Here is a 15,698-nt window from a genome sequence, read left to right as displayed (position 1 = left end):
ACTTGAGTAATATTGTAAATATATTGTTTGGTTAAGTACTGTTGTTCATTTAAATAATTCATCGTGGGTTATATGTAAAAATTAAGTGAATTGCAGAAATCATGACACTACCATGTTATATGCGTGCGCTTCGCTAAAAGTAAAAATGAAACTAAGACCCGTTCTCTTTTACTTGCAATTAGTTTTATATTTTGGAGTTATAAAACATAATAGTGGCAACGAGGTATTTTTAAATCAAAGCCGAGATGACTATCTACTTGCTGAAGTGCAGCGAGACATTCGGGTTAAGTAAAAAGCACAGAGAAATGGCCAGGTAAAAAAAAAACACAGTACGTTTTTTTGTTCTTCAGAGCAACACTTTTTTTTCTTTGCAAAAGGAAAGACAATTGAGTTTTTAAAAGGGCAGAAAACAGAAGAATTCATGGGTTCATAAACAGAGAGCACTGGGTGATAATAATAATTTTTTAAAACAATAGAAATGGTTGGTTACATCAGAAAGATTGATGCATTTGATTACACAAAAGATAACCGGAATATGTATACTGAATGGAATAAGAAAATGATATAGTCGATGAGAAGCGAGTGCCAATTTTGCTGAGTGCATTAGATTTAAAGACATACAGTTGGCTTAGAAATTTGACCGCTCCAACCTAACCAGCCAAATGAGCTTTGCTGATATCATGAAAACACTGCTGGAACATTTAGAAACAAATATATTGTTGATTGCAGAACACTTGAGGTTTCATTAGTGGAATCAAAAGCAAGGGAAGTCCATTTCCATGTCCGTAGCTGAATTGAAGAAATTTTCTGAGCATTGTCAGTTTAGTGATGGTCTTGATGATGTACTGAGAGATTGTTTAGTTTGTGGAATCTTACAAGAAAACATTCAAAAACAGCACCTAACTGAAGCACAACTTATATTTAAAAGAGCTGATGAAATTGCTGTTTCAATGAAAACATCAGACAGAGATGCAATTGAGTTGCAATCAGGAATGAGAGTGAGTGTTAACAAAATTGCAGTGTCTAAACAGAAACCAGCCTGGCCAAACAAAAGGTGTTACTGTCGTGGCAGGAGCTCACATACACCAGACAAGTGAAGGTTAAAAGGTGAAACTTACACAAAATGCAACAAAGTAGGACACATACAAGGAACGTGTTGAGCTGCATAGGGAGGAGAAAAGGCTAAAAAGTCAAGTTGTAGTTACAAAAAGAGCACTAATCTGTATGCTGTTGATGAAAAATCTGATAATGATGAAAGTGACACAGGATTGTGTAGCCTTAAGATTTACAATGTGAAAACTAACAATAAACAAGCAATATGGCTTACACCAGAAGTGAACGACAAGTTAATTAAAATGATATTGGACACTGGTTCAACTGTTTCAGTCATTCCACAAAATGAGTTTGAACGGCATTTCAAAGAAACTGAACAGAAGCCGGCAGATATCCAACTAAGAACTTATACTGGAGGAAAGATAACTCCTGTGGGAATGATATTCATGACACTGAAATACCATAACCAACAAGCCACATTGGGTTTGTATGTGGTAAAAACAGGATGGCCAGCATTGTGGGGATGTGATTGGCTGAGACAACTACAACATGATAGGAGATCCATCCACAAATTGCATGCCACATCCCTTGCAATAGAGTCAACTGAAAGCGAATTAAGTAAAACACTGGATGATGCCACAACTGTCACTATGAACCATTGCCAAACAGAGGGCATAATGGTATTGGTGCCAACCTCTGAGCCGCTGGTTGGAAAGCATATTGGACCAAGGAAGGACCATGCTGCTCAGAGAAAGCATGGAAGTGATGAAAGAAATGGTCCGACTACAAGTTTTTGTAGATAACATATCTGAGAAAGCATCTGATACATTAATCAGACAGTTACTTGTGAAATGTGTTGTGGTTTTAAACTGGAGGAGAGTTCAAGGAGCTTCAGGAAAGATGCAAACGTTCAGCTTGTGTGAGTATAAAGAAGCAGAATCTACTCTGCATGTTTTAAAGTTATTGCATGAACTTCAAGTGGGAGACAAAAGCTACTTTTAAAAGTAGATGCAATGGCCAATGCCCAGTTGAATAAATGGAAGGCCAAAGAGAAAAGAGTCAGTGAAGATACAGATAGTGGATTCATTAGATGATGTTGTGGATGAGGAAACCAAGAGCAGAGGTGAGATCGTAAAGGGAGCAATAGAAGGATTAATAAGAGAATACTCCAGTGAACTAAATGCAGCATCCCAAAATTGATGCACAAACTAGAAAAAAAAGAAGAAAGTTGCCCAGAGCTGTCAAAACCACTTCTTGCAGTCTCAGAGTCAACTCTTATAACCACCATGGAGGAAATCCAAGACCTGAGATTATTTCATAGCCACAAGTCCCTGCTGCCAAGCAGAATAATTCACCCTTGTTGCGAAAGACATTATCCCACAAGAGTAAGAAATCCTCTACAGCAATTAAATCTTTAGCCTTGAATGGGAAGGTTTAAAATTTACTATCTTGCGGATGTCTATATGGTAGTTCCATAGTACAGTACACCTGGTTCCCACCTGCTTCCTCCTGTCCTTCATCTTACTATTCTTCCAGATCCATTTCATTAACCACAAACTAGAGTTTCCCTTATATTCTTCCTTAAGCACTAGTTGCTGTGCAACATATGTTAGATTGTGTAGAATGCAGCATACATACTGCTGGGCACTATTTCAGGGCACTCCCAATCTGTCACAGGCAATACAATCTCATTTTGAGAGAACCAGTGGTGTTATCCACAGCCATCCTATTGTGTGCATGGGTGAAAATTGCGCATGCTACAGTGGTTGGAGAGACCACTGTTGTGAGTAGCCAAGTAAGTAGAGAGAAACGTGTACTTTTACCCTTGTCCTAAAGATCTATCTGACAGATTAGTGCCAGTCACTGAAACCCTGAAACCTTCTGATGGTATAATCTTCTTTAGAATTAGGAAGCGTAATGATTAACAAACCAATTGTTTGGAATCAAATGACCTGGTGGCCTGGTGGTTCTGGGCTGGGTGTGCCTGCACCCGTGCCACCTCCCACCTTTGGTACTTCTTCTCTGCCACCTGTATTACACCCCTCCTACGGTGCTCCGGCCTCGCCATTCCCAACATCCTTTGTTCCTGCCAGATTTACAAACTCACTGTCTGCTCCACATTGACAAATGCAGTATTGTGTAAAAGTTTTAGGCTCCCTAGATATACATGTATGCCTAAGACTTTTGCACAGTACTGTAGGAGTAGAATCAGGCCATTCAGCCTATCAATCACGTCTGATTTATTATCCCTTTCAACCCATTCTTCTCCCTTCTCTCCATAATCTTTGATGCTCTTACTAGTAAAGAATTTGTCACCCTCCAATTTATATTTACCCAGTGACCTGGCAAGTGACCCAAAACAAGATGCACAGTGAGGAAGTGGACATCTTGCCTGGTAATGAAAAGGTTATTAATGGGAGCTCATATTGGCTCAGGAATGCAGTCAGTGAGTGCCTAGATTCACTGGTGGCCAACAACAATGGAAAATTCCAGTACCTTAGTGCTAGTCTCACATGATCTCCACTGAAATCTCATTGGATGAAATCTTCTTATCATGAATTCAATACCTGGGTGACCTCTCCAGTGCTGTGGTGAGCAGCAAGTTGATAGATCACTGTTGGTTACTTGGAAAGAACTTGTGGCAAAGGTTGAGGAATCAATATAACTTTGACCTCCTTCGAGAGAGCAGAGTGAGGATGTGGCCAAACATTATATCTGCCATCCGAGAGATCCAACTAGGATGATGTTTCTTTTGAAGTTTGTTCTTCACTGATGGGCATGTTTTTGCTTTCTATTAGAAGGTCTCTGACTCCAAGTGGATGAAAGAAAAAAAACCCTTTAGTAATTGTAGTATCCTTTACGACTTTGGAACATGTCTACTCTCAGGCCAGGTCAGGTATCTCAATATCAGTAGGCTGTCCTTTTAAATAATGAGAAAAGAAACAAATTTCATGATATCCTCTTGAGGCTGAATCACAATTAGATCATCAATTTATGGCTTGAAATGGATATTACAAGAAGAATTACTTTTTGATGTATACCTGATGCCAAGAAAAGGTCAAAGGTGCTAATGTAGACTACATACATACATGTGACATATTTCACCTAGAAAATGTTCTCTGATGCGATCTACTCCAGGAAAATTTTATGTGTTACAAATGTGACCTAATTCCTTGGCTTTTGTCTGAAAGAACCTGGGTGTTGGAGATAAAGAGACTGAGAGAAGCAAAGACAGGATGAGGAGAGGACAGTTCAGAAGATGATGCGTAATTGGTTTCACGTCCATATCACTTGAGCTGAATGTCTGCCTTCCATATTGATTCCTGATTTTGTAGAGGAACTTTATTTCAAGGGACTGTCCTTGAAAATGGTTATCAAACAGTCTAATGGTTCCAGAACCATAGATACAGAAATCTGAATTTATTTAAAAAATTGTTGTAGTCCAGGACTTTTTCATTGCAGGACTGTTCTGCTAAATATCCTAGTAGAATTAGTTAGTGAACTATGTGCTGATCCATCAACAAGATGACAGATATTATGTTCAGGAGTAGAAAACTAAAATTCAGTTTGAAGCAGCAGCAGATCGAGAGTCAGATATATTTTTTCCAATAACATAACTTTTTGTCTTTCCCTGGGGTTCAAACCTGTGTTACCCATCGTCATATCTCACCGCAAGCATCTGCTCTGCCCTGCACAAACTGGAAGTGTCAAAGGATACTGTTTTCCAAATTGTGTTTAAGCACTGAATGAGGATCATGCATATCAATCAGCATTAATGCACACCAGAATTTCTGCATAATCTCTTCCCTATGTGACAAGAAAGTTGTATTGTTGGCTTCTAGCAGATTTGTACTGATCTGTTTTGCATGCAGTATTCACTGATAATTGTGCCTGAATTCTTAACGTCTGTCCCAGGGTAAAATTCTGCACCAGGCACACAAATTTAAGTTTGCCTTCTAGTATAAGTACTGGAAGGTTCATACCAGAATGGTATCCCTTTCAACAGTACATCAGAACAATTCAAAAACATACTGGTCTGTCAAACATCAAGCAGATACTTGCTAGTGATTACATTGCCCATATTATATTTCCACGAAACAGATGAAGGGTAAGAAACAAGTTCCCCTGATCGCCTTTTCCACCTGACAACACTCCTCAGTCAATGGATTATCTTAACAATTTCCACTGATATCCACAAGATTCTACCTTGCCCTTCCGGCATTTTGAAAGGATCACTGCCTTCGTGACTCCTTGGTTTTCTCTGCTAGCACTTCATATCTTATTGTACTTTCTCATGCAGCCACAAGAGGTGCAATATCTGTCCTTTCACCTCTTCCCTTCTCACCATCCAGAGATCCAATTAGTTTTTCCAGGTGAAGCAACAAAGCACTTCCCCTTCTATTCGACTGCACTCATTCAACGTTCTCCATACAGCCTACTCTAAGATGGAAAAACAAAATACAGGCGGAGTGATTGCTTTGCGGAACATATACTTTCTATCTGCAGAAGCCACCCCAAGTTGCCTCTTGCCTTCCATTTAAGTTTGTTGCCTACTCACACTTTGGTCTTTCTAATTGATGGCCTCCTACGCTGTTACAATAAGGCCAGACACATTGCTTGAGTACTAACACCTTTTCTTTGTTGAGGTACGCTGCAGTCTGCAGGACTCAAAAGCAAATTCTTCAACTATTAACAACTCACTCTTTGTTTCTGCTTATGTCAGAACTAGTCATTTTGACTTAGATTTTCTTTTTTTTTTCTTTTTTATATATTTTGGCCTGCTGAGCATGATCCACAGCCTTCTCATTATCAGGATATTACGTAGACAAGGAAGCTTAACCTGACTGTGACTGTTTCTTAACTGTTACTCTACAATATCATCCTTTCAGAGACATTCCCTATGTTTCACTCACCCTTCCTCCACCTTCTCTGCAATCCAAAACCAACACTTTTTTTTCACTTCTCCACATTTTGTCACAACGGCAGGGCATGGGGAGCAAGGGTGGACCCAAATGCAAGACACATCTTGTGAGGTTACTTAAATTTAGTTTATTGTTCGAAACCAGAAGAGCAAGGCAGGAGTAGGAATAGCAAACTGGACAAGGACTACAACTAGGCTGGGACCAAGGGTCTGGGCTTGGACTCAGAATCGGCTCCCAGAACTAGAGGAGACATGAAGAGGCTAAGGTATGGACTCTGAGCCTGAGACTGGGCAAGGACCAGGCAAGGACATGACATGGGCTAGGGAGAGGAGGAACATGGAAAACAGAGCCTCGGTCTCGGGAGAGCAGGTACACGGAACCATGGATACATACACAGAACACAGAGTCGGGACACCTCCTTGGGTACAGGACATAGGGCCGGGACTCGCACACAGAGAGCCGGGACCCCTCCTTGGGTACAGGACATAGGGCTGGGACTCATAACCCTCTGCGGGGCAATGGCAAGACGGCCTGACTTACCCCACGGAGGCAAGGACCAGACAAGACAAGACATGACCCCCCACGGAGCAACGGCAAGATGGTCTGACTTACCCCACGGGGGAGAGGACAAGACAAGACAAGATCAACACGAATGAACACCAGACAGTACCTATCTAGCTCCGGTGGTGGAACTACACTGAAGTGCAGGTGGGGGCTGCAGACGAGGGCTAGAGGTGAGAGGGGCAGAGAAGGGATTCAGACAAGGGGGCAGGACAGGAATCACAGACCACCAAGGCCAGGACTTAACTCAGAACTGGGAAGCCGCCAGGGCCGGGACTTGGTGCTTGAATGCCGCCAGGGCCAGGACTTGACTTGGAGCCTCCGGGTAGTGGCGAGCTCTCGACTCCGCCCGGGAACAGTAGTCAGCGGCCTTAACTGACGGACCCACCTTGGCGAGGAAACTTTGTAGGCTCGCTTTGGCGAGGTAACTGGACAGGGTTGCTCTGGTGAGGAAAAGGTGAATTACCAGCACTCACTTCAGCAGAGACTAGGCTGGCTCCAGCCAGATGACATCGGCACACCCTACCTTAGATTACTTTGCAGACGCTCCCACGCCGAATGGCTGAAAGCCGGAGACTATAAACTACCGGTTCAGCCGAGTGTTAATTGCCTCTAATCACCAAAGTCGAGGGACACGGGAAAACAGGGAATCAACGGTCCAGATCGTAACATAAACAAGCTAAATTTAAAGGGACCCCAATCCGAACCATGACACATTTCTAATGAGGGACCCATTGCTGCCCTCTCCAAAGATGCTGCGTGACCTGCTGAGTGTTTTCAGCATTTGCCTTTTTTCCCTTCAGTAATACATATTCATTTGTGAAATTGTGCAGTTCATTAATACGTCATTCCTCTTAACCAGGAGTTCCCAACTTTTTTTATGCCATGGAGCCTTACCACTAACCAAAGGGTCCATGGACTTCAGGTTAGAACCATGGCTTTTCACCCATTAACTTCGGAAGAAAATGTGGTGGGCATCACATGGATTTGGAGAGGATGTTTCTTCTGGTGGGGGTATCTAGAATGAGAGGGCACAGCCTCAAAATTGAGGTGCGACCTTTTAGAACAGAAGTAAGGAAGAATTTCTTTTTAGCCAGAGAGGGGTGAATCTGTGGAATGCTTTGCCACAGACTGCAGTGGAGGCCAATCTGTGGGTATATTTAAAGTGAAAGTTGATAGATTCTTGATTGGTTGGGGCATCAAGGGATATGGTGAGAAGGCAGGTTTTTGGGGTTGAATGGGATCCAGGATCTGCCATGATGAAATAGTGGAATGGGCTTGATGGGCTGAATGGCCTAATTCTGCCCCTATGTCTAATGGTCTTATGATCAGTGACAGGGCCTTGCTCATTTTGACAGTTCCCAGTCAGTTGCCTTTCTCATGCCAGTACCGAGAGAATCACACATCCAGTGCTACTTGTACGAGGCACATTCTGTCACAGAAACACATGATGTAAGCAATATAAAAAATGTCTCCTTGTAATTTTTGGGGCATCAGAGCCACTTCCATGAAATAGTTATTAGAGATCAAAGAAAAGTAAGACCAAATGCGACTTTTAGTGTGGCCTCTTAGAAATGTGATTGACTGTATTAGTGGTGCCATAAGTTAGAAAAAAAGAACAGAAACCATAGCAAGAACAACAAGAAAAGATGTTATATTAGAAAGAAAGCAACAAAAACAAAGGAAAAAGTAATAGAGAAAGCAACATTTAAATGGTGGCACTGAGAAATTATATTAGTGTTCAAAAATTTTCTGACAAATACATCTGGAATATTTCAGTTAAGAGTATATTAATAACAGAAGGAAGTGTTTATTGTTTATTTTTCAGTGTGCAATTAATACACACGTATATGTAAGCATTCATGGAAAAAATAAGATGACATAGCAAAGTGACTTCATTACTCTGCAGGTAGGTTTTTAATAAGTTCTGTAGTATTCATCCATGGAGAACAAGAAGGTTTTAGCTTCAACATGTATTATATACTGAGTTAGTTGGCCATCTGCGGGTACTATTACTGCCCTCTATATCAGATGAATGAGGATATGGCTCTATTAGTGGGAGTCTTTTCTGATTGGCTGCTGACTAGTGGTTTTCCACAGGGGTTGGACTGAGTCTGCTACTTTTCATGTTATACGTTATTAATCTGGATGACAGAATTCATGGCTTCCTGGCCACATTTGCAGATGATACAAGATAAGTGGAGGGGCAGGTGGTGCTGAGGAAGTGGGGTCTGTAGAAGAACAAATACAGAGATGAGGAAAATGGGCAACGAATACAGTGTAGGGGAGTGTATGGCCATGCACTTTGATAGGAGGAATAAGGAGTATACAATTTTCTAAATGGGGAGAAAATTCAGAAATCAGAGGTGCAAAGCAAGTTGGAACTGCTTGTGCAGAATTCTCTAAAGGTTAACTTGCAGGCAGAGTTGATAGTAAGGAAGACAAGAGGGAAATCCTAAACCTTTATAAGGCATTGGTCAGGCCACATTTGGAGTGCTGTAAGCAGATTTAGGACCCATTTCTAGGGAAGAATGTGCAGGTATCGGAGACGGATCACGAGGTTTACAAGAATGATCCTGGAACTGAAAGTATTACCGTAGAGGGCATTTGATGGCCCTGGGCCTGTACTCTCTGGAGTTTAGAAGAATGGAGGGGGTTCTCACTGAAATCTACTGAAAAATGGGAGTCTCGTACCATAGGACATAGCCTCAGAATAGAAGGATGTCCCTTTAGACTAGAGATAAGGAGGAATTTCTTTAGGTGGTGAATCTATGGAATTCATTGCAACAGATAGCTGTGGATAGCAAGTTATTTTTTTAATTTAAAGTGGAGTTTGATAGGTTCTTAATTAGTAAGGGCATCAAAAGTTATGGGGAGAAGGCTGGAGAATTGTGTTGAGGGGAAAAATAAATCAGTCATGATGGAAAGGTGGAACAGACTCAATGGGCCAAATGACCCAATTCCTATGTCTTATGATCTTATGGTCTTATTGTCTTATTAATGTAACTGATTAATATTCAGTGATTAATTACTGTCAGAACTGTGGAGCATATTTATTAAAGAAATAATTAAGATCAACTATGACATTCTTTGTGGTGACTATTTTGTTAACATACACTGCTGAGCATATATCAAAGAGTGGTGAAAGAAGGATGCCCTTTGAAAGAGCATGCCTTGTCTGATACTTTCAGACAATGCCTTCTCTTTCCAAGGGCATCCTTTTGGTAGTGGATTGAATCATCCATTCCCTGAGGAATGTACTCCACTATAAATCAGTATTTGAAAAAGTTGGGAAGCAAGAGTGAGAAAGGAAAGGGAGAAGATCCAAATTTAATTTAAAATAATAATTTATTCCAAGTATACCAGACAGATTGGGGTGCATTGTGGAATGACTAAGAGCAATATAACCCATGGAGTCTGATCTCTGAGAGGCATAAAAGAGTGCAGCACTACTCCACGACTCTTTGTTGAATAGCCAGGGGATACTGTAACAGCATAACTGGCAATAGACACAAGGCTGCAGAAGTCCTCTGGTTATTCACTCTCTTAATCTTTGCAGCTTCTTGATTTCTTTGCTCATGAAGCTGAATGAAGCAAGTAGGAATGAATCATATTTGTTTTCTAACTCCTGTTGAAAATTCAACTACCTTCAATTGGAGGGAATTAAAAAAAAAGCAAAGTTGTGAAATAGAATGTGTAAAGAGAAATATGATGTTATTTTTGAATATATTCACAATGTTATTTACAGATCCACTAGCAATAACATGCAAAAGATTTTCTCATCATAGCATATTTAAGATAAGGAAATTACCTCATTAGCATCAATTCCATTATTGACAGACCACGTTGTCTGGAAATATTCCAACATTCGTTGTTTTAGTTGCTTTGGTAGATGGTGAACCCGGATGAAATCCTTTAAATCTTTAATTCTGTGGTGATACAGAGACCACCTAGAGTACATGCGCTGAATGATAGCAGTTACATTTCCAAAGACCAGTGCATGCATCAATGCTAAGGAGAGAAAGAAAATAGAAGTGTAACTCGGTTGAACATAGTAATGAATAATGTTGGCCAAATCATTCCGTTTGTTAGAATATCAACAAAAACTTACATATTTTAGCAGGTCTGTAGTTGTAAACAATTCCTTAAATTCAACTGCTGCAGCAACAGACCTGACCAGTTCCCCTCCACAACCTCCCTTCACTGTCTAGTGGAAATGATACTCACACTCAACAATTTTTCTTTTGGCTCCTCCAAATTACCACAAACTCAAGATGTCCGTAGCCAATGGCATCTGCATGAGCCCCAGTGATGTCGGCCTCTTCGTTGGCTACATGGAACAGTCCACATTCCAGGCCTTCCCCGGTAATGCTCCCCAACTCTTTCTGCACTACATTGATGACTGCACTGGTGAGCATGTTGAGCTTGTCAGTCTCAACAACTTTGCCTCCAATTTCCATGCTGCCCTTAAATTCACTTGCTCCATTTCTGACACCTTTCTTGATCTCTCTGTCTGGAGACAAACTGTCTACTGATATCTTTTATAAACCTACCAACTCCCATAGCTAAAAGACGAGATCTGCAGATGCTGCATATCCAAGCAACAGACACAAAATGCTGGAGGAGCTCAGCAGGCCAGTCAGCATCTATTGAAAAGAGTAAATGGCCGACGCTTTGGGTCAAGACCCTTCATCCGGACTGGAAAAAAGGATGAGAAGTTAGAGCAACAAGGTGGGAGGACAGGAGGAGGCAGTCAAGGTGGTAGGTGATAAGTGAAGTCGGGAGAGGAGAGGGGTGAAGTAAGGACCTGGGAAGTTGATAGGTGAAAGAGATAAAGGGCTGGAGGAGGGGGAATCTGATAGGAGACCATGGATGAAAGGAAAGGGGGAGGAGCTCCAGGGGAGGATGGACGGGTAAGGAGATAAGTCAAGAGAAGGAAATGGGAATGGAAATGGTGAAGGTGGGCGGGGCAATTACTGGAAGTTGAAGAAAACAATATACATGCCATCAGTTGGAGACTACCTAGCAGGAATATAAGGTGTTACTCCTCCAACCTGAGTGTGGCCTCATGGCAGCAGTAGAGCAGACCATAGATTGACATGATGGATTGTGAATAGGAAGCAGAATTGAACTGGGTGGCCACTGGGAGATTCCACTTTATCTGGTGGACAGAGTGTATGCGCTCAGAACAGTGGCCAATAGGACCCCATTAAGGAGCACCAGGCCTTTGTCACCATGACTGACCTTATTAGCCATCACTGATCTAATTAACTCTGGGGATCTCCCATCCACTGCCACTCATAGTTCCCTTACCCCTCACCTCCTGTTTCTACCTCCTATCCAAGATCCACAAACCTGTCTGTCCAGGTCAACCCATTGTTTCTGCTTGTTCCTGCCCCACCAAACTTATAGCCGCATACCTCAACTCTGTTTTATTCCCCCCACCCTTGGTTCAGTCCCTTCCTACCTACATCCGTGACATTTCACATGCTCAGGACCTTTTCAATGACTTCAGGTTCCCTGACCCTGATTGTCTCATTTTCACCATGGACGTCCAGTCCCTATACACCTCCATCCCTTATTAGGATGGCCTTCAAGCTCTCCGCTTCTTTCTATATAACAGACCCAACCTGTTCTCCTCCACCACCACTCTCCTCCATCTGGTGGTGTTAGTTCTCACTCTCAATAGTTACTCCTCTGGCTCCTCCCACTTCCTCCAAATCAAGGGCACTCACATGGGTCCCAGCTACGTTTGCCTTTTTGCTAGCTATGTGGAGCAGTCTACATTCCAAACCTACTCCAGTATCACTCCCCAACTTTTCCTACGCTACATCAATGACTACATTGGGGCTGCTTCCTGCATCCATGCTGAGCTCATTGACTTCCTCAAATTTGCCTCCAACTTCCACCCCACCCTCAAATTTACTCGGTCCATTTCTGTAACCAATCTCCCCTTTCAAACTCTGGAGACAGTTTATCCACTAATATCTTTTATAGACCCACTGATTCTCACAGCTACCTGGACTAAATCTTTTCCCACCCTGTCATTTGTAAAAATGCCACCCCTTCTCTCATTTCCTCCGTCTCCACTGCATCAGCTTTCAGAATAAGGCTTTTCATTCCAGAACTAATGAGATGCTTTCCTTCTTCAAAGAGAAAGGCTTTCCTTCCTCCACGGTCAATGCAGTCCTCACCCGCATCTCTCCCATTTCGTGCCTGTCTGCTCTTACACCATCCTCCCACCACCTCACCAAGGATAGGGTTCCTCTTCTCCTCACCTATCACCCTAGTAGTCTCCATGTCCAGCACATAATTCTTCATAACCTCTACCTTCTCCAATGGGATCCCACCACCAAGCACAAATTTCCCTTACCCCTCCCCCCCCTTTCCACTTACTGCAGGGATCACTCCCTACACGAATCCCCTGTCCATTCGTCCCTCCCCATTGATCTCCCACCTGCCACATTGTTGCAAGCAAAACAAATGCCATACCTGCCCCTACACCTCCTCCCTCACTACCATTCAGGGCACAAAACAGTCCTTCCAAGTGAGGTGACTCTTCACCTGTGAATCTGTTGGAGTCACCTACTGTATCCGGTGCTCCCAGTGTGGTCTCCTGTACAATGGTGAGACCCAATGTAGATTAGGAAACCACTTTGCCGAGCACCTATGCTCCATCCACCAGAAAAAGTGGGATCTCCCAGTGGCCACCCACCTAAATTCTACTTCCCATTCTCATTTCAACTGTGATGAGGCCATACTCAGGTTGGAGGAGCAATAGCTTATATACCATCTGGATAGCCTCCAACTTGATGGCATGAATATTGATTTCTTGAATTTCCGGTAATTGCTTCCCCCCACCCCCCCTCACCTTCACCATTCCCATTCCCTTCTCACTTTATCTCCTTACCTGCCCATCACCTCCCTTTAGTACCCTTCCCCCTTCCCTTTCTTCCATGGTCTTCCACCCTCTCCAGGCCTTTCTCTCTTTCACCTAACAACTTCCCACCTCTTTACTTCATCCCCTCCCCTCTCCCAGTTACACCCATCACCTACTACCTTGTACTTCCTCCTCCCCTTTCCACACATTCTTGTTTTAACTTTTCATCTTATTTTTTCCAGTCCTGATGAAGGGTCTTGGCCTGAAACATTGGTTGTTTACTATTTTCCATAAATGTTGCCTGGCCTACTGAATTCCTGCAGCATTTTATGTGTGTTGCTTGAACTCCCATAGCTATCTTGACTATAACACTTCCCACCCTGTCACCTGTAAAATTCCTTCATCTTGGCCACATCTGTTCCCAGGAAAAGGCTTTCCTTTCCAGGACATCAGAGGTGTCCTCCTTCTTCAAAGACTGGTGTTTCTCTTCCTCCACCATTGATGCTGCCCTCATCTACATCTTCTCCATTACCTGAACATTCACCCTTTAGGTAGCCTCCGACCTGATGGCATGAACATGATTTCTCTAACTTCTGGTAATTTACCCCCTCCTCCTTCAATTCTCTTCTCTGCCCCCACCTTATCTCTTATCTTTACCTCACTTGTCTATCACTTCCCCTGGTGCCCCTCCTCCTTCACTTTCTTCCATAGTCCATTCCCATTTCCTATCATACCCCTTCTCCTCCAGCCCTTTACCTTTTCCATCTATCACTTCCCAGTTTCTTACTTCATCCCCAATCTTCCATCCATCTAGCTTCACCCATCACCCATTCCCCCTGGGAATGCATGGGCTTCCTTCCGATGCTTTGGAATCCTCCCACGTCCCAAAGGTGGAATGGTTGTTAGATTAATTGGCTACTCTAAGTTATCCCTAGCATAGGTGGATAGTGGGAGAATGGGAATATCTGAAAGGACTCGTTACAAGGAAAAAAGAAACAAACTGCTGGAGGAACTCCAGGTAAAGCAGAGGATTGGTCGAAGAGATGATCATAGGTCCTTATATTGCAAAGAAGAAGATTAGGGAATATGACTGATGGGATTGGTCTGAGATCTTACATGGTTCCAATGGGCCAAGTAGTCTTTTTCATTGTTACAAAATTTAATATGATAGTTCGGGTGCAGTTCAAATAGACTATAAGGTGCAAGATCATAATAAGTTAGATGTGAAGTCATAAGTCTATCTAGGGAACATTTGATAGTCTTATAAAAGTATGATAGAAGCAGTCCATGTGTATTTGTGGTCCTGATGTTTTGAGAAGCTCAAACACACAACAGGTATTCACTTTGCAGACTTTTCTAGAATGTCAGCAAGATTCCCAAGCCTGGCATTTTATTAAATAAGTCAGTAAGGGTGGCCTTTAATTAAGATCAGAAAGGGGTAAAAATTCAATTTGGACACAAGTGCTAAGAGCATTGTATTGATCCATATGTGCCTCACTAGACATTCACTTCCATTATCATCTAAGAAGCTAAACATCAGCTAAGCTTATTTCAGGTTATTGATGCAATATAACAAATTTTGTATGAGCTTCAAAAATTTTATTTTCATTCTGTATATTATATGCACAAAAATTATATCTGAGTTCGACCAATGTCATAGAAATGAATGGACAAACCCCCTATCAGCATTGTGCAGATGGAAAAGATCTTCTCTGCTTCAGTGTTGGCAGAGACATTTCCAAATCCCACACTGGTCAGGCTGCTGAGGGTGAAGTAAAGGGCAGCAATATAGGCACTTCTGATTCCAGGTCCTCCCATTGTGTTATTGTCAAAGTATGGAGTTTCGAGACGTTTGCCCAGTTCGTGCAGCCAACCTATAATCATAGATTACAAATTGAATAATATCAGCAATTGCCATTGGAATTTACCCTTTGCATTTAAGACTTATAAACCCAGTTTTAGAGTAGGCTATTCACACTTCAAATGTTTGATTAACACCAATCTTTATTTGTACTCTGTGTTCCACGATCCCCATGATTTACCAATATCTTTAAGATCTCAAACTTGAAGAATTCAATTAATTCAATTTTGATCAATAAGCCATAGATTTAAAGCATATGAATGATACAATGTTCAGGGGTGGTGATGGAGGGAGGTACAATGGAGACATTCAAATGGCTCTAGAAAGGCACATGTATGTGCAGAGAATGGAGGATTATGCACTATGTACAGGCAGAAGGGATTAAGTGCCATAAGCTTAATTAGTTTAGCACAACATTATT

General features: G+C 42.1%; 1 protein-coding gene across 1 annotated transcript in view; it reads right to left on the bottom strand.

Moving 5' to 3' along the window:
* The window catches only part of kcnh8 (potassium voltage-gated channel, subfamily H (eag-related), member 8), a 450,065-nt gene that overhangs the window by 118,141 nt on the left and 316,226 nt on the right, over positions 1 to 15,698 (bottom strand). Inside the window, exons 8-9 of the mRNA XM_072254419.1 lie at positions 15,093 to 15,290; positions 10,348 to 10,547 (exon numbers count right to left, since the gene is read on the bottom strand). Of these exons, the coding sequence (XP_072110520.1) occupies positions 10,348 to 10,547; positions 15,093 to 15,290 (398 nt within the window). The remainder of the gene's footprint in view (positions 1 to 10,347; positions 10,548 to 15,092; positions 15,291 to 15,698) is intronic.

The sequence above is a fragment of the Mobula birostris genome, chromosome 3, assembly GCF_030028105.1.
Source record: "Mobula birostris isolate sMobBir1 chromosome 3, sMobBir1.hap1, whole genome shotgun sequence".
Classification (NCBI taxonomy): Eukaryota; Metazoa; Chordata; class Chondrichthyes; order Myliobatiformes; family Myliobatidae; genus Mobula; species Mobula birostris.
Note: the sequence above shows the minus strand (reverse complement) of the source record. Positions and strands in the feature narration are given on the sequence as shown.